Source organism: Branchiostoma lanceolatum, chromosome 13 (genome assembly GCF_035083965.1).
Source record: "Branchiostoma lanceolatum isolate klBraLanc5 chromosome 13, klBraLanc5.hap2, whole genome shotgun sequence".
Taxonomy (NCBI): domain Eukaryota; kingdom Metazoa; phylum Chordata; class Leptocardii; order Amphioxiformes; family Branchiostomatidae; genus Branchiostoma; species Branchiostoma lanceolatum.
This window is the reverse complement of record NC_089734.1, coordinates 10,695,345-10,721,744: the sequence shown is the minus strand read 5'-3', so window position 1 is coordinate 10,721,744 and position 26,400 is coordinate 10,695,345. Positions and strand designations below refer to the sequence as shown.

General features: G+C 39.0%; 2 protein-coding genes across 2 annotated transcripts in view; one reads left to right on the top strand and one right to left on the bottom strand.

Moving 5' to 3' along the window:
- The window catches only part of LOC136447635 (calpain-7-like), a 48,221-nt gene that overhangs the window by 15,374 nt on the left and 6,447 nt on the right, over positions 1-26,400 (bottom strand). Inside the window, exons 6-7 of the mRNA XM_066446676.1 lie at positions 7,934-8,149; positions 3,998-4,084 (exon numbers count right to left, since the gene is read on the bottom strand). Of these exons, the coding sequence (XP_066302773.1) occupies positions 3,998-4,084; positions 7,934-8,149 (303 nt within the window). The remainder of the gene's footprint in view (positions 1-3,997; positions 4,085-7,933; positions 8,150-26,400) is intronic.
- Positions 1,250-26,400, top strand: LOC136446838 (melatonin receptor type 1B-B-like). The gene is made up of 2 exons (XM_066445445.1): positions 1,250-1,370; positions 22,710-26,400. The coding sequence occupies exon 2, from the start codon at positions 22,733-22,735 to the stop codon at positions 24,014-24,016; it is 1,284 nt and encodes a 427-aa protein (XP_066301542.1). The 5' UTR covers positions 1,250-1,370; positions 22,710-22,732; the 3' UTR covers positions 24,017-26,400.

Below are 26,400 nucleotides of genomic sequence, written 5' to 3'. Positions count from 1 at the left end.
AAGTTGACAACCAGTTTTTTCCAGCAATATCTGGCAAAGGCCAGAGCATGACTTAGTCTAACATTGAATTAAGCTCTGCAATAATGCCAACTCAATCCCTCCACCCATTGACGCACATCAGCACGTGTACGTGTTTGGAAAGGTCTAGGGCATCACAACATAGCTAACGGAACACTGAAAGGGTTAAGAACCTGATAAATCCAATTTTGCTTCTCTTGACGTGGGCTCTTGACAGAAGCAAACTTTCACGGCATTACACCATGCAACCCCAGGCTTGTCCATCAGATTAGGTAGAGAATAACTTGGGGAGGATCTGCTTCTGGGAGCAGCCAAAAGCCTTTTTTTCTCCTCTTAACCTTTTCTAATCTGTTTTCATGCTTTTTGTCACGTATGAAGCAAAATATAAATTGGTAATTTGACCAGCTCATTCCTTTTGACTTATTACAATCTTGCATCATATCATTCTGGCCAAGTTGTGACTCAATTGGCAGTCTGAAAGCCCAGCTTACTAGAATTTCACCAGAACTCAAAGAGATTCTGACTGACATTATGCATACCCTAGTGCTTAGATTTCCTTCATCACCAGACACATAGCAAACATTTATCACATGACATCAGATTCGGTACTTATCATTTCATAGCTACTCAAGCACGTCTCATTCTATTCTTAAGAATTAGATAAGCGGCCAACATATCTCCACTGTTTGGAAGCCCTCTTTCCCCCATGCAAGAAATTGGTCTAGAGGCGTTTTTGTCAGATAAGGCCATGTTGATTTGATTATATGGATGACATCCGCACATGCATCAATTTCCGTTCGTTTCCACACACAAAGAAAAGTTTTTGACTATACTGTAAATTGTACAAAGCAGCTGCAAAATGAGCAAATATAAGCCGTAGAAAAAATATTTCAGAAGACGGATAATGATGTCGTAGAATGCCTAATGCTAAGTCGATTCCAAAGTCAAAGAACAAAAATAAAGAATCTATTATTCGGTAAACCATACTGTGTGATTACCCATTTGTTCAACCTTCCTGACCATGTAGATTTCATAATTTTTTTTACCAAACTTTTTTATTCACACGCTCTCATCAGTTTTTTGGTTCCCAGAGGATGTCATCCACATACTCAAATCAACATGGCCTTACGCCAAGGGCAAGCTTTATCACTTTGGAGAACCTTTGCTGTCGGTCATCCCCATTCCTCCACCCAACCTGTATGCATGACTCTAGGGTGCAATTAACTCTTGGACCTTAATTTCCCACCAGCCTCACGTTATCTGCTAGAGGAGAGTCAGAACTGGGGCGACAGGACGGACGACTGGACGGAACCTGTGTGTGGCTGAAGATCAGATCTCACAGCTTGTTTCTGGTTTGTACTCTCTGTTTCATTGTAGAAAAGGACTTTTTTTTGCTGTGCATATTCTAACTGGTAATTAGTGGGTGTATAAAAGTAGTTTCGATAGAATAGAGTGTGATTGTGTTGTGTTGTACTTGTACGAAGTGAAATCTATATGTTACACAGCAGTTGTGTAAGGCCTGTCCTTGGTGCTGATTTAAGCCAGTAACAACACTAGTTACATGTATATTACACTTTCAAATTTTACAGTCTCTAACAAAGTCTTAGAGTATCTCTATACATACACAAATACATAGTACAAAGGGAAAATGTTCTTTCACATGGTAAGTGACATCTAACTGTATGTTTGGTTACCATGCTACCACAGAGCACTGCTGCAACTTCAGTCCTGAAGCTTGAAACACCCTTTTTGCAATTCACAGAAAGATGAGATTGAGATTTCAGAAAAAACAAACCACTTGCACTTTGGTAAGCTTGAAGAAGAAGGGCATATACGAATAAAATATTGCAGAAAACTGAAGGTATTTTGAGCCATGACTCCACATCATTAGTCCCAGCACATTGATTCTTTCATGGGGCGGAAAATGAATCTTTCCACCCTCCTTATCTGAAACATTTTGATATGATTCACTATGGCATAGACAGAAGATCACAGACAAAATACACCTGCAAGTGCAGTTTCCACACATTTCAGAATATATGTACTAGGTATTACTGAATGCAGCCATGTCCTTGGTGCTGATCCTACATCCAATGATGTACATCTGTCACGAAAAGAACTTACAGTAGCTGAAAAAAAGATAGCTTACCTTGGGTGCTGAGCCATTAATTCCCAACCAATACCACAAGTGGGTGGGGGTATTAAAGCAAGGTCGGCTTGTAGCCATACTTGTGACATAATCTCCTTATATTTCACCTTTACCTAAATGCATCAGTTACAAACAGAAGCTATTAACTGACTGTCCTGGTGGTATTACTCTCTAATTAACTCCAGAAGTGACTATCCTAGTACCCAGATTACAATGCCATAAGATACATCCTGTTTCAGCACACTCTAAAGCTATCAAGGGTGATTTACACAAACAGAACCACAGGAAAATGTCTTGGGAACCACAAAGGCTGGTACAGAGCCAGAAGGGAAATGTATATCACTGAAATAAAGTGGAGAGAAGTTGAGTGCACAAGTCATTACTCGATTTAACTAGTGTCAGTAACTCTAGATTTGCAACTTACCATCATAGTTACATCCAGCCTGATGAGCGGAGTACAAAATTATTTTTAATTTTTTAATTTTTGGTAAAAAATTTCCTTTATATTGGATGCGAAAAAATACATTTCTAAAGTGGAATCTTGAAAGGATCACGCTTTGTTTTAGGCATTATGCTTCAATTTGGAACAAGGGAGAAGACGTAACATGAAGAAGGTAATATCCATAAGTTTATACTTGAAGAGTGGTACTGTCCTTGGTGCTGATCCCACATCTAACAACAGTAATGCACTATCCATACCCACCAAGCCATTACAAAACAGCAGATGGTAGCATCACACTTTGTCTCAAGCACTACACTTCAAGTTGGAAAAAGGAGAAGAAGTAACATGAAGATTAGGTAATATCCATAAGTATATACTTGAAGAGTGGTACTGTCCTTGGTGCTGATCACACATCTAATAACAGTAATGCACTATCCATACCCACCAAGTCATTACAAAACAGCAGATGGTAACCATGCATCCTTCGTGATATGTCCCTAAGCCTATCCTTGTAATATCAGAACTAGTGGCATTATACCAAGGACAGCTTGTTCGAAAAGATGCATTCTATTTCAGTACACTCTAAAGCTCGGGAGCACGATTTACGGAAATGGGCTGCAAGAGGATGACTCTATCAAAGGGTACTGAGTTAAACTCTGCAGCACAGTGGGTGTTCATCACTAGAGTAAAGTAGAGAGAACTTTAGATCACAAGGGTATAAAGAACATTAACCTTCCTCTGCTTACACTGTAAGTAGTAGAGTGTGCTTGGAGAGTGGAAAGCTCCACCATGACAAAGTTGGTGCTATCTTGCAATAGTGGAAAACTTCTGACCAAATCTTGTATCTAGATCCAAAACTTTACCATAACGTAGTCAATTGTTACTTGTTAGAAGGTCTACCTAACCCCTACATATAGAGAGGATACAACACAGTGCATTCCGTAACACGAGGTACCTGCCCAACCGCGGGTAGGAACGCCCAACTGCCGAACTTTTATGTCATACGATCCCCCCCCAAAAAAAACATTTCAATGCAAAATGTGCCAGAAGTTGACAAAATTTGGTGTTCTTAAACAAAGAATTGTAACTTAAAACACCAATTCCATTGTCCAAATTCGGTATTCAAATATTCAACAGCGGCATACACAGTGCACAAGAAGTGCGCTCAAATTATTTGATGGAAGCCTGTGAGATACAACTATAACCCCATGGGATACCGTACAATTTGAAAATTTGGAACATCCGTATCAAATGTTATTGCGGCCTTGATGACATAAGAAATCATAATTGCTAAGCTAGCACTTTTCAGGCACCCTGTTAACAGAGAAATACATGTAAGTTGACAATGGTGAAGACAAAGGCATGGAGGTAATAAATTGATAACTTACCTGAAGGGTACGGGGAACGCAAACCGCTCTTTCAGGTCCACAGACATGAAGGGAACGTAACTTCTAGCATTGATATTGGATGTGTGCCTGCAAATACAAAACAATTGACATGTTGGCAATGTAGAAAATATATAATTTTCTTTAAACCAGATGGGTAAAGCATTTTTGTTTTTGTTTGTATAACAGAAAGTCAATTTTCCTTCCCGTTGCTTTTGTTGATTCTTACATGTATGTGCCTGTATTGCTTTCTCAGTATTCACAACCTGCATAAAAAGCAAGGAAGCTATCAGTCAAGGGAGGCAAAAATAAACTAGGAAAAGACTGGGACAGGTGGAGCACAATCCTCCACCAAGGCAGCATTTTGCCCTACTTTGCAAATTAAAGTTGAAAGTCTTAAAATTTTAAAACACCTCTCTTCAAATCCAAAAGATTTTGAAGATTTTGAATCAGCCTATCACAAACGAACAATCCAACAAATACTGGCAAACGTATTACCAAGCTTCTTTTCAAGGTGTCTCGTTGCCTTGGCAGAACTACCAAACAAACAAGGCACATCTGGCTTTATCCTCTGAAACTTAACTTAAGTGCATATGCTCCATGCATATGCTTGATCAGGCCGGAAATTTAACAGAAAGCTTTTCTACTTACTGTAGGAAATCTATCTGACCACAGATTAGCCTTGAGCAATGCTAGTGTTTCATTATCCTCAGAGGAGGCACTAAACTATAATCCAAAAGTTTGTAAACAATGTTTTAAAGGCATTGCATTAGGGACCTTGACAACACCTGCGCCCCTGACACTTAACCATATAAAGTTACATCATTCATACATGTAGGTAGCTTGCATAGTCCTGTGGTTAGCGATCTTGCCTCTGGAACTAGCAGCCACGAGTTCGATCCCGGCTGTGTCACTCACCCGACATGCACACTACTGGAAAGGGTCACAGTCCTTAGGACGGGACATTAAGCCATGGTCCAATTTTCATTGTGCTTGTCAAAAAGAGCTAGGGGAATTTCCCCGGTGCAATGAACCTGTAAATACTGTACATAGCGTCTGTCTTCTCTCTCACAACCAGTGGAAGATTAGCTCTTCAGTGAGCTAAACTGGATTGAGACCAATTCCTTTCCTTTCTCAAATCTGTCTATCATAAGTGGCGGCCCTAAAAAGAAGACCTTTAACAAGGAACACCTGTTCCGCCATACCTTCCAATGTGTTGGAGTGTCTATTTTCTCTGTGTTAGGGTGCTGAGGTTAACAGGACATGCCTCCCAGCTGCAAAACAATTCCATTTTTGGATGAATGGATTCCCTTCAGATGATTGGACGAAATACGAAATTGCTTTTAGTTGTGCAGGTCTTACATGAGGGACATGGAAAAGCGGCCGCAGATCCTGCCTACTTAGACAGGTAGGTGCAGTTAGAGATGACTGACTCCTTTAAAGGGAAACACCTAAGTGTAGACATTAAGGCCAGTCAGGTAAAAAAAAAAGAAAGTGGTATCGATCCGGTTTAGCTCACTTAAGAGGTAATTCTTCCACTGGTCGTGACAGAGAAGACAGACATTATATACACTTTTTACCAGGGAAATTCCCCTAGCCCTTTTCGATAAGCACAATGAACAGGGGACCATGGCTTCACATCCTGTCTTAAGGACTGCGACTCTTTCCGGTACTGTGCATGTCGGGTGAGCAACACAGCCAAAATCAAACTTAGGGCTTTCAGTTCCATAGGCAGGGCCACTACCCACTGGACTATGCACGCTACCTAGATCTACAGAACTCATCTGTATGCAAAATAAGCAACACCTTTCAATCAACTTCAACAGTCTTAGATAAGGAAAAGAAAGGACTCATGTTTTTATTCTTAAGACCTCCAGTAGCCTGATGATCTGAGATAAAGTCATTAAAGTGGGGGCTTCTTATAAATGTTCAGTCTCTGGGGGTTTGGTTAATTACTGCCCAAGCTCAGGCCAATCATTACTATCAGTGTGATATGAAATGTAATTTGTCCGGGGGCTTATTTCCAGCAAAAGCTTTCATTCAGGAATTGTGTGAGGAACACTTATATTTTGGAGATGTGTGAGCGAGAGTAACCTATATTATAGAACAATATCAGTTAATTTTTTTAAGTCTGCCATTTCATATGGATATAAACCTTTCATAAGCATAAAACTTCAACTATAAGTCTGAAATCTGATTTTCATCTTGCATAAACTTCCCAATAACAGAAGCCTAGTTTTAAACAATGTCACTCTTATGGATATACCGTTATAGTTAAAGCAGTCTACTGCAATACACGTTTTAGAAAATTAAAAGGTAATATATTTGATATTCATAATGAAGATTACATTTTAATAAATATCTGTGTCTTTTGAGAATCAAAATCTAAAAGTTAATCTGCCTTTGTATGCAAGAGTATGTTGTACATAGTAGTAGTTGTAACGTTGTAACGTTATTCATATAAAGTTAACTAAAATTCAGAAAATGCCTCAAAACAGTATGATTTTTCTTTTAGCAGTTTTGCACTGGACAGCTGTGTTTAAACAGTTGAGGACACATTTGGTTTTCTAATCTCTTGGGTAATATTAGTGCGACTAATTTCACACCGCAATTGAGACTCTCTGATTAGCCAAATGTTCCATGTCACTAATTACAAAACCTCCAGGTAATGACAAGTATGACGGTGGGGATAAAAGGATTTCTCTTCTGAGTATTCTGTTAATCCCACTGCACTGATGTCCCATTAAAAACTGTAATAGCCACAGACTTAATCCTTTTATGTCCTACATGTGACCATTCCCATTTAAGAGCCGTCGAAAACTCAAGAGGAGGGGAATGAGAATCTTATTTTTTTGCCGGTGAATGCCCGGGTGCTTGGTTAACTTCCTTACGTTGAAATGCTGAATGCAATTATAAACAAGTATTACTAAAAGGCTTTTGTTTTGCTTTTTGTGAATGGCTGTTGTTGTAAGTTTGTATTCTATGTCTTGTTGCTAAGGGCAAAATGTTGTCCAAAAGTGAAGAATGAAGATCAACTTAGTGGGTAGATGGTAAAGCTAAAGTATAGGCAAAGGCCCGGTTTACACACACGTTTCTGAGTCAACTTGCAGTCGACTCAGGACTGTGCAAAGTGAACCCAAGGCCACTCCAGTAGCGTTTTCCACTCCAGAAAACTCCATTTGAGCAGCCCAAAGCTCCTTACACATACATGTAGCCCCAAGTCGACTCCAAAAACTTGTGCGTAAATCAGGCCAAAGTTTCCATTTTGATTGAACAGACGCCTTGTAATTACAAGTCTATAGCATGAGTGATCGTTGTGGTTGTTGTATCTAGAGCAGGTAGCATGTAGCAATTACTGGTAATGAATTGCCTATTTCCCAACAATGGGAACCTTGCACATAAGATTGCCCAATAGCCAATCATTAGCCAACGTAATCATCCTGACCTAGTCACATCACTCAACAAACTTATAGCGCACTCTTTCTTTGAAAACATTTGCTCATCCAAAACATGAAATTAAGGATTGCAATCAATTATTGATGAAGACAATATTGACTGGACAAACATCCTGCATTATCTGTTCCGTACAGACATCCGGCGGTGTATAAAAATACTATAAGATAAAGTCAGCATCGTTTTCTTTATCAAAAACGGGGTAGGGAATTTCCCTCCGTAATCCCTGCTTCTCCTCTTGTTAGTTTGTTGAGTTTGCCTCAATCATGATGTTTCTGAGATGCTGTCCTTGGTGCTGATCCTATATCTAACAACAATCATGACTTTTACGTATCCATCAAGTCCTATTCATGTAACGTTGAAGTGGCCTACAGGTCATGTTACATGGTGACTATATATTGAGTAAGTAGTTCAGTGCCTGGAAATGGTCTCTGGCTTTGCACTGAGCAAACTTGTTAAGAAGCTCTCAGACAGTAAGAACCTTACCTAAGAACTTTGATTTCTTCCGCTGTATACTTTCCACCTCCTCCTGTGGGGCTCTTCTTTCCACCGCCGCCACCCCCGGAACCTCTGCTGGCTGGCGTGTCATCACTCAGGTTGAGACCTGCAACTCCAAGGGGAGGGACGGCTCTGTTTGTAGCAGGCCTCTGTGGAGACGCGCCTCTCTGAGTTGTAGCTTGCTTTTTCTTCAGTTGTTCAGCTCTGTAATGCAATAAAATAAAATGTCTTTTCTTACCAGGAAATGAAAAAAGTACTGGATACAAGGGTTTGAAATGAGTGCAAAGATGTGGATACAAACAGTCATTGCTGCACAGATGCAAAGCTATAGCTCTGTAGAGCAATGAAGACATAAGCTTCTTTATTTATGAAGAATAACAAAGACTTGCAATCAATATAGTTGTACACAATGTTTGGAATAAATGTACAATGTAGGGCTAAGGAGTGGTTAGAGGTTTGATGAAATGCAGCCAGGCATTTTGTCTACCTTTATTGTTAAGACACTAGGTTGTTCAAAGGGTATTATCAGTAGAGTAAATAAAACACCTTTAGTTAACAGATCAACGACACTGGCAACCTAGTTGCTTAAATATTGGTTTTAATCCTTTCCTGTCATTTCTTAAGGGCCCTGTCACACTTGAGCGTATAAACGTTGCGTGTGAGTTGCTTATGGACAAAATGCAATACTCAGCCGTACGCACAACAGTTGTAGAATTTTTCGATTATTTTGACGAATGTGTGACTCACATTTCGTTATTCCCATGTTAGATGTGCCTCACACATTCATCAAAATAATCGAAAACTTTTTATAACGAATAACTTGCTTACTAGCGTAATTTCGTTCATACCCCAAACTATCATACCGACTGGGCCATATTGTGCGTATGCCGGCGTACATAAAACTTACATAAAACGATCGAGATGCATGTGATATGCATATTGTGTGGACGGCGGCGTATGGAAAAAATGTCAATGCGCAACTCACACGCAATGGCTATACGCACAAGTGTGACAGGGGCTTTAGATTACTTCATCACACATCCTTTTTTTACATAAAGTGTCTATCAAAAATTTATTTTACAGTTCTTGGTGGCAAATTTTGTGTGTCTATTGAAACGTTACATAAGGCCTAGAAGACTTCATCAAGGTAAAATAATACCTAGCGCTCATCCTATAAAATCCCTACTAGAAATGCCCAGCTCGGTCTTTAACAAAATCAATGACTCCAAGTTTAGCACGAGAAGTCAAACGGTCAATGCCTTGGATCAATAAAGGAACTGCCCCCATTTATCTGAAATCAGACATACCTAAATTCAGCTTAATCATTATCAAATTAAACACCTGCCTTTTTTATAAACCTTATAGGTTAGGCTGGTTCAAACATGTTAACCTGATTGTCATCTGTGTATATCATTCAAGATCCTCATCAGTCAATTATATTGATATGCAACTGGGGAATAGACTACAACAGTTATCCTTCATTGCAATCAATAAAGACTTGACCAAGTGGCAAGGTCTGATGCATCATTCAGGACACTTAAGACATCAAGAAAGATGGTTGAACCCCACAAGGGATCTTGAGCTAGGTCAACCATGTTCACACGGCCAACTGAAATGATGGAAATGCAACCACATCCCTAGGTATGGGAAATTGGGTATAATCTCAGGGCTATTGATGCAACGGCATGTGGCCAAGTAAAACAGTTTATAGCTATGGGAGATTGGGTATAATCTCAGTAGCCTGGGTGCCATCGGATTACTATCAGGGCTCCTACACTGGCTATCCTGAACATTGTTTCAGGGTAGCGAGTGTAGAAGCCCCAGTATCAATCAGATGTCACCCAGGCTATAATTTCAGGGCTATTGACGTAACGGTATGTGGCCAAGAACAGTTTATTTCCCTTTATTTACTTACCTATAATTTGTCGGATCGAATACAGCTTCGATCAATAGATCCGGTTTTAATCTAAAGTGCAAGAAAGGAGGTCAATGTGGTGCCGTCACTTACAATGCCTGCACATTCTGAATACAGATATTAAGGCTTCAGATCAATAACTGACTATCAATGGTGCCTATATGGTCACTTACCACAGCATACATAAACCTCACTCAAATTACTGACATTTTCTTGGGAACACCTCATGAATGAAAAAAGTACTTGTTGTTAGTTTATGCCCTCATTTTTTAAAGTATAGGGCCTGGGGTTGATACTTTAAAGTATAGGGCCAGGGGGTTAATCCTTTAAAGTACTCAGTGACACACTACACAGCATACACAAACCTCCCTCAAATCACAGACATTTTTTTGGGAACACCTCATGAATGAAAAAATGCTTGTTATTAGTTTATGCCCTCATTTTAAAGTATAGGGCCTGGGGTTAATACTTTATAGTATAGTATAGGGTCCGGGGTTAATCCTTTTAACCTCATTGTCACCTGCCTGTGCATTATTCTAGCAGTTCAGTCAATACTAGATTGCAAGGGAGATAAATCGAAGGGCTTCATTGTAACCAATAAAGGACTACCCAGTGATAAGATCTCTTAACCTTTTCCCTGCTGCCTAAGTCGGTAACCAATAGGGAATTGAGTGCAAAGCGACTACTTCAGAGAGTGACAGGTTAACTCATACATGTAGGTCAATTCAGTTTGAACCCCACGAGATATCACCGAGTTATGTCAATCATGTTCGCATAGTAGTGACCCACTTCACTTTGGAGCCAATTGACACATTGGGTCACAGCTTTGACAGAACCAGAGCTCATGTAAGGTTTAGAATAATGTTTTTTAAAGGTTTTGCAGAAGTATGTGTTGAGATCTAAAGGCTTTAATGCTACTCAACTTTTGTGCATACCCAGCATACCAACCAAAATCAACATTCATGTCAGCAATTTTCCCCAAATGGGATTCAATTTCCTTAAAAGTTAAATGTTAGGCTACAACTCCACAATATCTAAGCAATGAAAGTGTCCTACTTAGCCTAACCACAGTGTCACAAAACTTCTCTGCTTTGAAGCCCTTCTGAAAAGATTTTAAAAACACCATGACAGACCAACTAGACACACAACAGAGATAACTGAAGATTTCTATTAAGATGATTGCCATTAAGTAGCTACAATGTAGTCTATGTTCACCGTGATCTAGCTCAGCTGCAATATGTTGCAAGGATGATCAATACAGACAGACTTATTCAAAGGCTAGTATTAGCAAATGACATCTTAATATCACTCCCCCAAGTATGAAAGAGGATTCAAAGAGAACAGAACATGTTAAACAGATAACAAAGATACATTAGTAAAATTAATTCCCTAGCTTCATTAAGGTCCGCACCTGTACCTGTATCAGATGTTTCTTTTAGGTACATTTAAACAGATAACAAAGATGCATTAGTAAAATTAATTCCCTAGCTTCATTAAGGTCCGCACCTGTACCTGTATCAGATGTTACTTTTAGGTACATTTAAACAGATAACAAAGATGCATTAGTAAAATTTATTCCCTAGCTTCATTAAGGTTCGCACCTGTACCTGTATCAGATGTTACTTTTAGGTACGCAGCCCTAATCAAAACAGAGCCACAACATTGCAACAACTTTCTAATCTACTTAGTAAAAGGTCAGTAAGTCAGCAAAGTCTGTTCATTTCTCTGAGGAATACCCTTCAAACTTGTTTAGTTTGGAGCCACAAACTAATCTCAGCAGTTACCAAAGTGTGCAACTTTACCTTGTAATGAACAAACGTGAAGAGAAGTTCCGAGATTAAGAGGAAATTACCCACAGGATTTAAGGATTCAAAGGGATCAGAGCAGAGATGAACAAAAAGAAAATCAAAGGTATCCATTAATACTAATGTAATGGCCCAGCTAGTCTATCTTCTCTGTGTTAAAACACAGACACAACATTTACAAAATGACTAAACAGCATTTAAGCCCCAGTTACACATAGCTGAACATGGTCTGCCCAACCAAGGTTGGCAGTATAGGTCAGGAGCAGTCTGACCAGTTTTAGGCCATGGCTATCTTTTTGCACCAACCGTGTCCCAACCATATCCCAACCAGTAAATGACTTACTTCCGACTGAGCCCCAAATGCTTTCTAACCTACTCCCAACCATCCCAACCTCTAGACGCAGACTGCCGAATCTCTCCTGACTGATTCCCAACCAATTGCTAACCCTCTCATGAATTGAAATGGGCATAATCAGTGATTTTTAAAAGAGGGGTAATTTTTGTTGTAATCAAAATAATCCATTCTGCTATGTTCTTAACATCACCGAGAGATCAAACTCGAATGACAGTAAGCTTCAATACAACTCAAATTTAGAGTTCTTGTGCGTTCTTGGTTGGGTGTCGGTTGTGTGAAGGTTGGCGTTGGTTGACACACGTTCTGGTAGTTGTCACTGGTTGGAAATGAGTTTACACAGACAGACAGACAGACAGGCAGACAGACACAGTTCACACACGCACATGAACGCTGATGAAAACATAGCCTGCTTGGTGAATGTAATAAGACCTTAAGAACTCTTTAAATTGCACATACATGTATTAGGTATGCTAACACATGTAGTAGGGTTGTAGAGGTTATATGACCTTCAAGTTACAACCTTCAAAACTCACCAGGCGTACGAACATTAAAAACACTCAGAGCTTTTATACAGTCTGCACCTGCTGGTAAATGGACCAGGCCATTATATGGCACACCAGAGTGGAGAGAGAGATAATACTCTGGGGACCCTTAGTTATCAAATATTCCTTTCAACTGGAAGGCAGCCAAAATATTTAAAAAAACAATATGTTGGCACATGACATACATTAAGAAACTTATATCATATCATAAACATTGTGTATTTGCTTGAAAATGTTACCTTTCTAGTATCATATTATATTGTTGGCTTCCAGGGTATGCATGACACATTTGTGCTTGACATTCATTCTTACATCAGGTAGAAAAGTAGGAAGTATTGTATACATAAATGGGTATACTGGTAGTAAAGGTCATTTTTTTGTTTCTAAAGTTACATTGTTATCTTTTAAAAAGTTCTTATTCCAATGCAAGATGGAAAGAAGACCCTTAAATCTTTAATTTATATTCATAAACAACATGCTGCAATTCAAAACTTTATGTCTATTCAAGCATGCCAAAATTGTAGGTAGCTTTGACGACCTTCAAGTCATGACCTTTAAGAGTTGTGTGCATCTGAAAAAAGTTGTGCTGGCTAGGGGGTAACCAGTTGTTACAAAGACCACGCCATTATGGAATCAATTTGAAACTTTCAAAGGGAGCCGTAGAAAGCCTATGCATTAAAACATGAGTGAAAGCAACCCTAGGTCTTAGATGGTTCTGATTCTAATATCTATAAGAGTACATCAAAAGAGAGCAAGAGACTACTGCAGGAAATTACATAAATGTACAGCTTGAACACCAATTGCAAGTCATTATAGAGCATCAAACAAGAAAGAGCAGGAGACATTAATTTTGCTTTTACCTTTGAACCAAGTTGTAATAGGGTATCAAGAGAGATGAAAGTTATCTCCAACTATTCAGTCGCTTTGACATGCCTAGTCCCACTTCATATCATAATGGGCTATTAACTCATGTTAGGGGCTATCAAAGGAGAGAAAGACTCAGGAAGTGATGCCCTTTAATGTGAAGGTTGGATTGGGCAGGAGAAATCTAGGACAGGGCCGGCAACTTAGTTGAGCCAAGGCCAGGGCAAGGAGGTTATAAGGGAATCCTTGACGTTTTATAAAGAAGGTGAATAAGGTGACCATTGGAAAACTCATCAGCATCCATTGTTATTTTCATTTGACACTATGTATTATTTTTTGTCATATCTAGCAGGAATACACCAATTTTTTTCGTCTTCCCAACCTCCTTGGTTGAGCAGAGCAAAAGGCTATTGTAATTCTACATGTATCTCCCTATAACTTCAAAGTACTAGAAACTTTAAGTTTAAGGTTTTGTCTTTTATTAGAATCTTGGACATCTTATCAAGAAGGTGAGCATGTTGGTAACTGTTGAAAAAAATATCAGCATCCATTGTTATTTTCATTTTACATAAAAGATCATTTTCTGTCATTATAGCTAGCAGGAATACACAAACTCTTTTCTCTCCAATTTGTTGACAACCCATACTGTAGCATTTGTCTTTTGGCTTTCTGGCATTCTTCCTGCCCTTTCAATGTTCTATTCTAGATCTCAAAATGACAAGTTGAAGGGAAATCTGAGGGGGGAAAACATAACAGCGTGTTTCAAAACACAACACAACACAACACAAATAATGTTCTTAATTTTGTTTGATGCGATACATACAATTCCACCTGCTCAGTTTCCGTTCAGCTAACATTTCCCCACCCTTTTAATTTTTTTCTAACAGATAATCTTCGTGAACATTTAGCACACACTTAGCACATTCTTAGGTAACCCTGCTGTAAAATATGTCCTATCATTGCCATACAAGAACAGGAGTCCCAAGGGATATAAAGATCCCCTTTTATCGAGTTATTTGACCTAATTTTTTTACCATTAACACTCCATCACGGGGGTTCAAGCTTGTTTGATCCGATTGAATAATAATGACCTGAACAAAGTAGATTTTAAAGTCATTTGGACAGCGGTTAGTGGTACATGAAATGGCTCCATCCAACAAAATGGACAGATCCAGGTCAACTGGAAGTTGCTGAATGACATCTATATCGATTGCAGGGCTTCTTGGAAGAACAATCCATCAAAACGTGAGTGTGTTGTGCTAAAAACTTATCCAAGTGGGGGGCCAAAGACGCATGACTTCCGCACTGGTATACTGCTCCCCGATGAATACAAATGTATGTAATAGCACCGAATGATTCTGGAACCTTGTTGACATTTCCCATGTGTATACAGCGCAATAATCTAGAGGGTAGATTGCTTGCTTTACATTTGGTAGGCCGTGAGAATTTTAAGATAACTACTTTCTCTGCTTAGTATTTATCATGGTAAATGAACATGGTAGTTGAACATGCAATACTATATTTAACAAAACGTAACATTGCATGTTTTCTGGCTATGAAAATAGACTACAATATCCTGTATTGGGAATACACTATATTATAAACATAATCACTGTCTCTCGCTTTGCTAGTAACGTTTTCCCCTATTGGGAAATACACAAGATTGAAAAAAGGTCCTCAAGTGGACAAAGGTCCCACAGCAATAACAGACCATCTGTGGAAACTGATTGAAAAAGTGGGCAAGCAATAAAGAAATGTGACGTCAATTATAACACTATGAATATGGTTTCCTAATTGAGGGATGTTCCAAAACAGAAAAGAATGGGAGGTATGATCAACGTACATGTATGAAAATGGACTCCCTATCAAAACCTTGAATAATGGTTTAACAAATAGTTAACCTCCTATTACAATTTTCTTTATTAATTGCAACAACAACAGGTTTGTGAAAATCTGCATATAAAAGATTCAAAGCAAAAGGGCTGATATGTGCAATCTAAAAAAAAGTGCCAGGTCACCATAACGCTCTAAATCCTGTTAAAATCTAATGCTTCCTATACACCCGAGTGGGGATTTATGTCTATTGTAAATGGTTCTCTCATTGCTTTGATAAACCTCCTTACTTTGATGAATGAGTTTCTGGCGGCTGCTGGCCATGGGGCTGTACCAGTCCTGCCTTAAAGTTTCTACTCTCTTTTATGTCTCTTATGCCTCAGTGCTTTGTCCCAGCTTTAGGGGTGCATACTAGTATTATAGAGCATTCCCACAAAAAAAACACAAATCACTAAGATGTATTTGATTGCATGTGAGGCATTTTTTTGCTTCATATTCGCATGGCGATTCTTGCAGTTTTGTACATTTTGTCCATTAGTGATTCGTTACTTAATCTAAATCCAGGAGTTGTCCAATAAGAGTTAGTTTAAATCCTCCCATGACGAGGTCAGTCTTTTCCATTCTGGGGTGGAAAGGTTTTGACGTCCTTGTCGTCTTTGAATGCAGGGTTATCAAAGCCTTTAAGACAGTGCTCTCAATACGTTAGTCTGTCAGGGTTGCATTTCTGGCGGTATAATAATTACTGAATGTTGCATCTAGGATACGTTGCCTTTGAATGTTGGGATATCAAAGCTTTTAAGACAGTGGTCTGAATATGTTAGTCTGTCAAGTTTGCATTTCTGGCGGCATGATGATTACTGATGTTGCATCTAGCATACATCGTCTTTGAATGCAGGGTTATTGAAGTTTTCAGACAGTGTTCTGAATATGTTAGTCTGTCAAGTTTGCATTTCTGGTGGTATTACTGATGTTGCGCTAGCATACATGTATATCCCTAAATACCGCATTTAAAAATCCCAGACATATTGTTACCCTGCGGATTAAGGTGAAGTAGCATTACAAATTTCATGAGATATGCATATGAATATGCTGAGGCACCCAATGCACAAGCTTTGCACATATCTCTCCGTTGCAAACCAGTCTGCAAGTCCTGTTCCCATGTTGCTGGGTTAATAGCATATTTTAGATTCAGGATTCATACAAAACTCTGGGCATCATATTCTCCATAGTGAAGTGTGTACTGTAATTCACTTCACGGAAGCAAAATTTCACGGTGTAAGGAAAATGGACATTTTCACTGAACTTAAAGTTCACGGTGGCGGCAAGTGACTTGCAGAACGGATGTGTGAAGGAATCATAAATAATTACAACAGGTGTTTCATGGTGATACGTTCATGGTACATATTAGGTGACTGTGAAAACAGTGAAAGAAACAAAAATTATAGTAACCTCTGTGCCATCATGGTGTGACTTTCATTCTCAGTTCTTCTCCTAAGCTATTCGTTACTGAGGAAAAGTGTCACAAGTCATCTGTATTTTCTAATTGAGTAGGTGGGAAAATAGTAAATGGGTTGTCCCATAATAACCTACATTAATCTGTCCACCACAATGCACTAAAAGCTTCTTTTATAAAAGGTCTGGCTTAATCATGGATGTGACATACAATTTCCCAGAAGCTCTTAGACCAGACAATTTGGCATCATCTTGATAAACTCTACAACTAAAGGTCAGATTATGGAAAACCTCTCTTGTCAGTTGAACTCCCCAGTGAAATGATAAAAGGGAGGAAAGAACGCTGTGACAACAACAGACAAGTCTCCTATGGCTATCACAATCTACGAGAATCTAAAAGCAACAGCAGTGGTCCATCGAGGGCTTGACCCTTGTTTAGAATTCTCCTTTGAGCACACAAATGCATCAAAAATCCTTCACAGCTTCTTTCAATTACCATCTCCTAAGCCTCTAGGTTAACGGCCTGGGAGTATAGTGCATTATGCTGACTTTGTTGAAAAGAAACGGTAAAAAATAAGCCCCTCTTAGGGTAAACCCAATGCTGCACTCTTATTATATGTACTTACTAGTGACCTAAATTCTTGATGATAGTCTTCATACATTATTCAGTTTCCCTTTAGTTGTCTAAATTGGATTAAGTTGAAGGTAGAGAAATAGTCCAGAAATAAACTGTACATGTTTACAGCACATGTTTCTGTCACTTGGCATGTAAATTTGCCATTTCATGCATTTTCTTGAGTTCTCAATATTCAACATTTTGTTACCAACATTTTAAGAGCAGCTGTGGGATGAATTCTATGTCTCGCGATTTCTTCGCATCATCAATGCAATGTTACAAAACTTGCAAGAAAACAATATACATTTTGTACATACTTCATTTGGTGAAAACTTTTGTAACATGGAATATACTCTAGAGAAATACATGTACACTCTAAGTGATTTTCAAGGACATCCAAATACTCGCAAGTATACAAGGTCATGCCTGAATCCTTCTGCTAACAGAGTCCACGCTGGTGCATATGAATAGTAGAGTAAAGCCTTTTAAGGGGTCACTCGATGAAGTGTAAAATAAGAACTATGGGTTAACCTCAAGTTTCTGGCTCTTATAAGTTCTTTTTGCTTAGCTTTGTTGATGTTCTGATCAGGTCTTAGCTGGTGACGTCAGTACTAGTGGCTATGTATATGCACAAGAAGAACCACCTATTGTGTATAAGCCGCAGTTGAATTCAAATGTGTTGATGCAGAAAGAGCATCATTCATTTGATGTACTGGATTCCCTCTGTGAAATGTTAATTTTTAAGTAATATGGCACTAGCAAAAACCTGTAAGCTGTGACCTATAGACCAGAGGTGTGGGCCCCGGAGATAGCGGCTTTTACTCGTAGTTCGATTCCGGACGCGTAAAGGTTAATGAGATTGGCGATGATAAGAGTCCGAGGAGACGAGTCATGATGAGGTGACGGGACCCAGTCACGCTGACTGTTCAGTCTCTGGAGCTCTGATGTTCACTGATGCCTAGATAAGAGGCACTTAGGCATGGGCAGAGGCTGCAACAGTTACTTATAGAAGCACACACTAACACAGACACTTTCTTTACTTCTTCGAAAGCTTCATTAACTGGAGACATTGGAGAAATTGAACAATGAATGCTTCTTTAAAAAAAATCAACTTCTTGGATTGCATACATATATATAAATGTTAAGACATTGCAACTGACTCAAATACAGTTCTTAGAAAGACACTTGCTACATTATTCGGCTTACAGTCAAGAAGTGGTAAGGTGTCTCTCCATGGTGCTGAAAGCTGAAGCGATATGACTATCTGCCTTCTTGTCAGCTGATTTTAGTGCCTAAGCCATCACACATTGCCAACCATGGCCTCTCAACCTTATCCAGAACATGGTGAGGAGTTAGTCGGGAGCAAAGTTATCTGTGGTTGGGAGTTGGTCAGCGAGGTTGCCTACTAGTCTTTGTTTGTTTTATTCAGATCTCCATTAGTGTTCAGTTTTCACAAATTTTACACTGACTATTCTTCCTTTAGTCTTTAAAAGTCATTTGTGCCAGGCGGGAAAGTCACATTCTCCTTGGGAGCGGTCCGAAGAGCGAACTGGAGCTAGAATAGATTAGATTACAGGAACATTCCAACCAAGTGCCAACCTTGGTTGGAAAGTAGTCGGGAGCAGAGATGCGGGAAGGTCCTGAATGTGTGACAGGCTCTTTACATTTCAGTCTATGCCTTATTTTTAGTAGCTGGAAAACCTTGAACTGTTAGGGTTACTGGCGTTTCTTGACAGAAAAGATGCTAGCTGAAAGCATTTTGAGAATCTACTCCAAACCTGGTAAATCAAAGTAACATTGAATGGATGAGAATTAGATTTGAACAAATAAAGGGGAGATTAACCTTCTCCCTGCTGCCTAACTCTGTAACCAATAGGGAATTGGGTGCCGAACGGCTACTTCAGAGTGCTAAATGTAAAAAAGGATGCTGTAAATAGATGCAAATGTTTTAGAATTTAATTTTCCTCCCTTTTTAATCTAATCTTGACAGATTTCCAAGAAAGTGCTGGAACATGATGTCCTTACAATACAAGCAATCACTGTAAACTGACATAATTTTAGCTATTCCTAAACCTGAGGTATTAATTCTGATAAGGTTAACCTTCCCATAGATCTATCTTCCTCTTCTTGTCCTTGCCAACCTTTATCCAATGTTTCCAGGCACTAATCCTGTAAGACCACCCGCCAACGATTCCAAAGAAAAAACAACTCAGAAGTGCCCGATAAATCCCTCCATTAGCCTGGTGACATTTCAAAACTGATCGCTATCAATAGTATCATCCTCAAGGGCAGATGACACCGAATCACTGAGCTTCTTATGTTACATCTGTCTCCTTTTGTGGACATGTTTTCCACTACGATATACGTCAGATGTTAGGTCTGCTGTGGATTCATTCGTAGCAGATTGTTGTAAATGATAGGAGACGTTACTTTACGCCGGGCTCCCCGAGGCTCATTGTGCTGCACGTCCACATGTCTTTGAAACACAATTATACTGTATCTGCTGTGTCAGGTATGATGACATAGAAACATGCTAGGAACTGGAAGTATCAAAACACCGGTAATGTCGATTGCTATGTGAAGAAGTAATGATTCATTCAGTGATTTTCTATCAAATTCAACACTACATGTATTATTAAGCATATGCAAGTACATGTATGTGTGTGTGTGTCTGTATGTGTGTGTGTGTGTGTGTGTGTGTGTGTGTGTGTGTATGTGACATACATGATGGAAAACTTTAAAAGCAGAAAGTATTTTGTTACAAGAGCAGTGGTCCATTTCCTTGCTTAGAGAAATGACTGAATTTTCATGCTCAAACGAAGACCTAGCTATAAGGAGATACCCCTTTACGTTTACATAAAGAAATAACAAAATTGTCTTGCATTAAATAAATGTAAGGTATCTTGGCACCAGTCCCTAGTTCTGTCCTTAACTCCTGAAATCATAAACAAGTACATCTATACCACTTGGTTTGTTTTAGAATTCAAATCTAATTGGGTTCATGTGTTTCAGGGCTGTCTCTAGACTTGATTTTTTTTTCCGTCCCACTCATCGTTTGTTAAATCTGTCATTTTGAGCTTACGAAAATACATTTTCATCAATTTCATGTCATGAAGTTCAGATTTTGGGGACAGATAGGGTGAAATTTTTTTCGGTCCCAACAGGCAAATTTACATCCCATGAGGGGAAAGAGGGTTCTTGGAAAAAGCCCTGCCGTAGTGTTTTTAACTTAAACAGTCTAACAGGCTTTCTGTTTATATCCAATCCAGAAGGGAAAGCACAAACAACATGAGTCACTACTGACGTTGTTGACGTCAAGCATTAATCAAATGATGGCCCCCTGACTGATTTCATTGGTTAGAGAATCAATAATGGAGCATCCACCCCCTTCCAGGCCTAAATGCATCATCATAATGTGCTGAACACCTGATAGCTTGCGTGGGTGAACGGCCCACTATAATAACAGACGGACCAAAGTCTCTGTGTACGCACGAAAAACTGCTTGTCAGGGGTAGCATCTTGTTGGCTGGGACTTGCATACAGTCAGGCAAGTGTATTTGATTTGCTTCAGTCAAACTAACGGCTATAGCTTCTTGTTTGGTTGTATTGAAGCGATTCTTTTCTTTTCAATTTGTTTTCCATCTCCAAATATTGAAGGTAACGTTTACACTACATTTGATGTTTGCTTTAAGGCTACAGTTCAAGGGTGAACAGCTCACTATAAGTATAATAACTGACGGACCAAAGTCTCTAATGTACTTATGGAAAACTACATGTCAGGGGTAGCATCTTGTTGGCTAGGACTTGCATACAGTCAGGCAAGTGCGTTTGATTTGCTTCAGGCAAACTAAAGACCTCGGCAGGTTGTATTGAAGTATCAAGTCCTGTCTTTCTCAGATAGACTTTACAGCTAGAAGTGGGTTAACAGCTCACTCTAATAACAGATAGACCAAAATCTTTGTGTACGTATGGAAACTTGCTTGTCAGGGGTTGCATCTTGTTGGCTTGGACTTGCATACGGTAAGGCAAGTGTATTTGATTTGCTTCAGTCAAACTGGAGGCTACTTGTTTGGTTGTATTGAAGTCATTCTTTACATTTTGTTTTCCATCTGCAAATATTGAGGTTAACGTAACACTACATTTGATGCTTGCTTTAGGGCTACAGTTCCATGTGTGCAAACATTCTGAGGAACTATATGTGTGTCATTTGACTTTTCTCTCCATGGCTTTACAAGAGTAGCACTTATTTCACAAGAGCCGAGTCCTGTCTTTATCAGATAGAATTTACTTGAAGGAGAAGGTTTGTGTCCTAGCTCGATCATTCAATCTTTGATATGGACTCTTGTGTGCATATTGTTGATCATGTTTACTTGCAGATGTTATTTTTTAAATGACATGGACTCTTGTAGTAAGCTGTTTATCATATATATATAGTGAAGCTCACTTGCTGATGTTATTGCTTGAATGTCCTGCACTTTGAGTAACTTTAAGGATAAGAAATTTAACACTGATTGCTTGCCATGCTATAGTACAACGTCCAAATGTAGGCAAAACAGAGATGCATGTAGTTGTCTTTGGCATGAAAATATGGTTGTTTTTTGTTTTCCCATAATATCAATGGCTACTAGCTACATACAGTTACATTTTATCGAGCCAGAGGCAGAAAAATGATTTTATCTTTTAGTTTATCGTATGGTTCTAATCCTTTATCAAGTGCCTTTTCAGTGTCAAATACCTATTTTTGAACCAGACTGTTTACAGACAATATAGATTCTTGTCCGCCATTTAAGTTGCGTATGTTTACTGAATGATTAATTGATAAATCCTCACTCCTCACCTACCAGGGGGTTACTTGACGTCACCGACATGTATTATGACGCGGGTATAAAACCATTTTAGTAAATCAGAGAACAATAATAGCTGTAACGTAATATAACTTGTCAAAGCTGAGAAAATCTGGGATCAATTTTGAGGTCTTAAATGCTTCAGAAACCTTCTGGTTGTGATTGGATGGGTGTAGTATAGAGGCATGATAGATCAATATGCTTTCTTTTCAATATCTTTTTATGATTACACCAAAGCCGATGCTTTTTTTCCTTTGTACCTACATATATATCCAATGACTTATTATATAATCATGAAATTTTTGTTGTCACAAAGACAAATGACCCAATTGTATACAAATGTATTCTAACAACTTGGGGGATTTTAAATTGGTCTTCAGTTTTTAGATTATTTCTGAGTGAAATAAACAGGCAAGGATAAACATCCATCAGCTAACAGTACATGTATGCTTCCCTTGAAGAGGAGCCTTGACATGCAAAACATGTACTTGGCACAAGCTTCCATGATCTAACTTATGTCACTATCTATTTTCTACAGGAAAAACTTTGCAGTTAAGAGGAATGGCTTGCAACATCACAATGTGCCTGGACATGAACTTGTCTCTGGTCCAGAGTAACAGCTCCTATGACCAAGGCAAACCTACCTGGCCGGGCTTTGACGACAATCTGCTGAAAATCATCTACCTTGTCCTTGTCATTTTTTGGATGGTGACTGGCTGTGTTGGTAATGTGCTTGTCGTGGCCGCCATTGCAACTCACAAGCGGCTTCGAACTCTCGCAAACATCTTTGTTGTCAACCTGGCCATTGCCGACATTGTCGTGTCTTCGATAATCAATGTCTTCACGATCATCAGCATCATGTCTGACGGCAAGTACTGGGAAGAGCGCCCGATGCTGTGTGACGTGATTGGCGGGATGTGTGTCATCGTCTGCGTGTGTTCGATGTACAACATCGCTGCCATCTCCGTCAACCGATACATCGCCATCTGCAAGAACTCGTACTACCACGACATCTACACTCGGAGGAAGACCATCCTCATGGCCGTCAGTCTGTGGGTGTGGTGCACACTGCTGGACTTGCCAAACTTCATAGGTTGGGGTGGGCACCACTACGACCGCAAAACCATGATCTGCTCCTACAACCACCTCGCAGACTACAGCTACACCCTCTTCCTGATCTTGACGGGCCTCGGCCTTCCTATGAGCGTCGTCATCTTCTGCTACATCTGCCTGTACCTCCACGTACAGCAGAGCCGCAAAAACCTCGCAAAACTGTCTGGGAAAAACGCCATTATCTACATGAAGGCTTCAAAGTCTGTACAGTACCCTCCAAAGTCACCCCTGATGAACAAATCCACAAGGATGGACAAGACAATCAAAGTATCGGAACAAAAGAAAAAGGGATGGGGACGAATGACCAACAGTGACTTCCGCCTCCTCAAAACACTGCTGGTCATTTTCGTCATCTTTGCATTCTGCTGGACACCGTACGGGGTCATCTTCCTGGTAGACTCCAAAGGACAGTGGCCGAAGCCTGTTTACGTCATGGCCATCATCCTTGCCCACTTGAACAGCAGCATGAACAGTGTCATCTATGGCGTGATGAACCGCAGCTTCCGACAAGCCTACATCGCACTCTTCCGGAGATGCTTCTGTGGAAGACGTTACAACGAGAACTACTTCGGAGACAAGACCACGCAAGTCTTCAACAATGTAAACTCCAACGGACACTATCACAGCAACAATCACATTAATGATATTCAGATGATACAGTTGGGACCTCACACCACTGGCAAAGATGGAGACAGCACCGGCAGCGATAAGCCAAGGAATGTCAGCTTGTAAACAACCATACTACAAATAATGGCAAAAGTCTCCTACTACAGAATATATCTGTATCTGTAACTGCATAGCTGGTATAACACACCAGGTTTGCACGCACGCGGCACGGCGGTTGCTGGTTATATTACACTGAACTGCTCGTCACACCTAGCTTATGCACAATATCATAGACATTCAGGTATTGTCATTTGTGTAACACGTGTTCGACGACGCAGACAGGTTTAATACAAAACTCTTTACGGAACCAGGATGGCAGACAAAAGACCAGGAGGCTGACCTCGGACCTTGTGACGTCATGGGTTATCGGACCATACCAATAACACCATAGGGTTGGCGCATTGAGCATCTATATATCTTGTCATTGGGACACTTACAGAATCCGGAGGCCAGGGTGTGTCCCAAATTAAATGTGATGGAGCAAATCTTTAAAATGGAAAGTAACTGTAACAGTGAAGTCTTTTTGGGTTTGAAAATCTGCACACATTTTTATCACAAAAAAGAAAATCATGTTTTCTTAGGAAACCAATCACCCTAATAAGGAATCACTTTGGAGACTTAAATGGCAGAATCTGAAATGATTCTTGGCATCATATAACATGTGTATCACTTGACTTTGAGCAGACAAGTAAAATTTTTGTGGTGGACATTTCGAAATTGAAAGAAACAACAGATTGGCATGTATCAATTTGCATGTAATGATATAAACTTATGAAATCTTGTAAATTACATAGATCCAAAATTTTATGTCCAACTTCATCTGAATGTTCTGCATTGATTTAAGTACGCTGTTTGTTTGTTTGTCTGTTTTTGATTTGATAAAAAGCTTTATTCCATCTTGAATAATCTACAAGTCCAAAATAAGGGCACAATGATCTAAAGAACAAAGAAAGGAAGAATGCTGGGCCAACAGCCAAATCTAGAGATTACCTGACAATGCTGTTCTTCTGTACAAGATGTTGTACAGTGTACAGTACAAGTCATGCCAATTATAGTTAATCCAGCCAAAAATGGGTTAAAGAAGTATGTAAATATGACAATGTAGGCAAATAGTAGTGGACAACCTCAAGCCAACCACACACTCAAGCCGCTCATGTAAATAAGACAAAGTATTTATCAAATATTGTGGGATCCAATGTACAGTATTGTGATGTGAAGTTATTGATATAGGCATGTGTAAATAACAAAAAATTATATCATCATATTACTAGAGATGTTAGAGGCACTAGCGTCTCTACAGCAGAAAAATGTACTATTCTACTCAAGTATATATTATATATCCCCAAAATACTTTATTGGATGGAAAAATGAAAGAACACATAACCATAGGTTCAAATATCATTCTAAGTTTCAAATACATGGTACAATCTTTGTTGTCTATATGATCTGAAAGAAACCTCTCGTTTCTAAGTAGCTACAGTATAAAAAGTGTACATAAGTCCACGTAGTAAATGTGTTTTGTGTAGAAAACAGCATCCATGACCTTTCATGCAGAGACTTGTTGAAACTGGAAATTCTGGTGTTCCAACTTTGACATATCTATGATTGATAACCAACTAGTAACAGCCTGCTTGGTGCACTTGTTTTGATCCAGGAACAATAAGGTTGCACTGGACTGAAAAATTACTGACACATGTTGAATAGATATCCTTCAATCAAGTATGAAAGTCAAAACAGTCACCTAAAATTAAATTGTGTACTTCAATGACGGATATGGCAATGTAAGAACTACAATTATATCAAACCACTCAGCACCAGAGACAAACATATGCATGTAGGTGTCAGAAAATGTAAAAAAAAAGGAAATTGGAAATTTTCTGTTGTAAATGTGATAGAAATTGTGGCATACTTCTAATGGAGTGTTTCTAAGTCATATGGTTTGTGGAGAGAGAGCTATACAGTGCAAGAGGCATGAAAAAAGTTGTATAAATGTGTTTTATGAGGAGCAGGTTTTAATGTTAAAACTGTATGTTTTATGTTAAACTGTATGTTTTATGTAGTGCTATATGAATCTTAGACAAAAGTATTTGAATGTTCTCTTAGTGAATAGTTCAGTATCATTTTAAGTGTTAGTGTTGATGTGAATAAATACCATATCATTTGGACATTTTTTGTTGTAAATGTGATACAAATTGTGGCTAATACTTCTAATGGTGTGTTTCTAAGTCATATGGTTTGTGGAGAGAGAGAGTTAAACAGTGCAACGGACATGAAAAAAAGTTGTACAAATGTCTTGTATGAGGAGCAAGTTTTTATGTTAAAACTGTATGTTTTATGTAGTGCTATATGAATCTTAGACAAAAGTATTTGAATGTATTCTTGGTGAATAGTTCAGTATCATTGATATAAAGTGTAAATTGTAAATGTGAATAAATACCATATCATGGTAA

Bases quoted from the DNA above. Each gene is read 5' to 3' on its own strand.
- LOC136446838 (XM_066445445.1), top strand. From the start codon at position 22,733: ATGGCTTGCAACATCACAATGTGCCTGGACATGAACTTGTCTCTGGTC.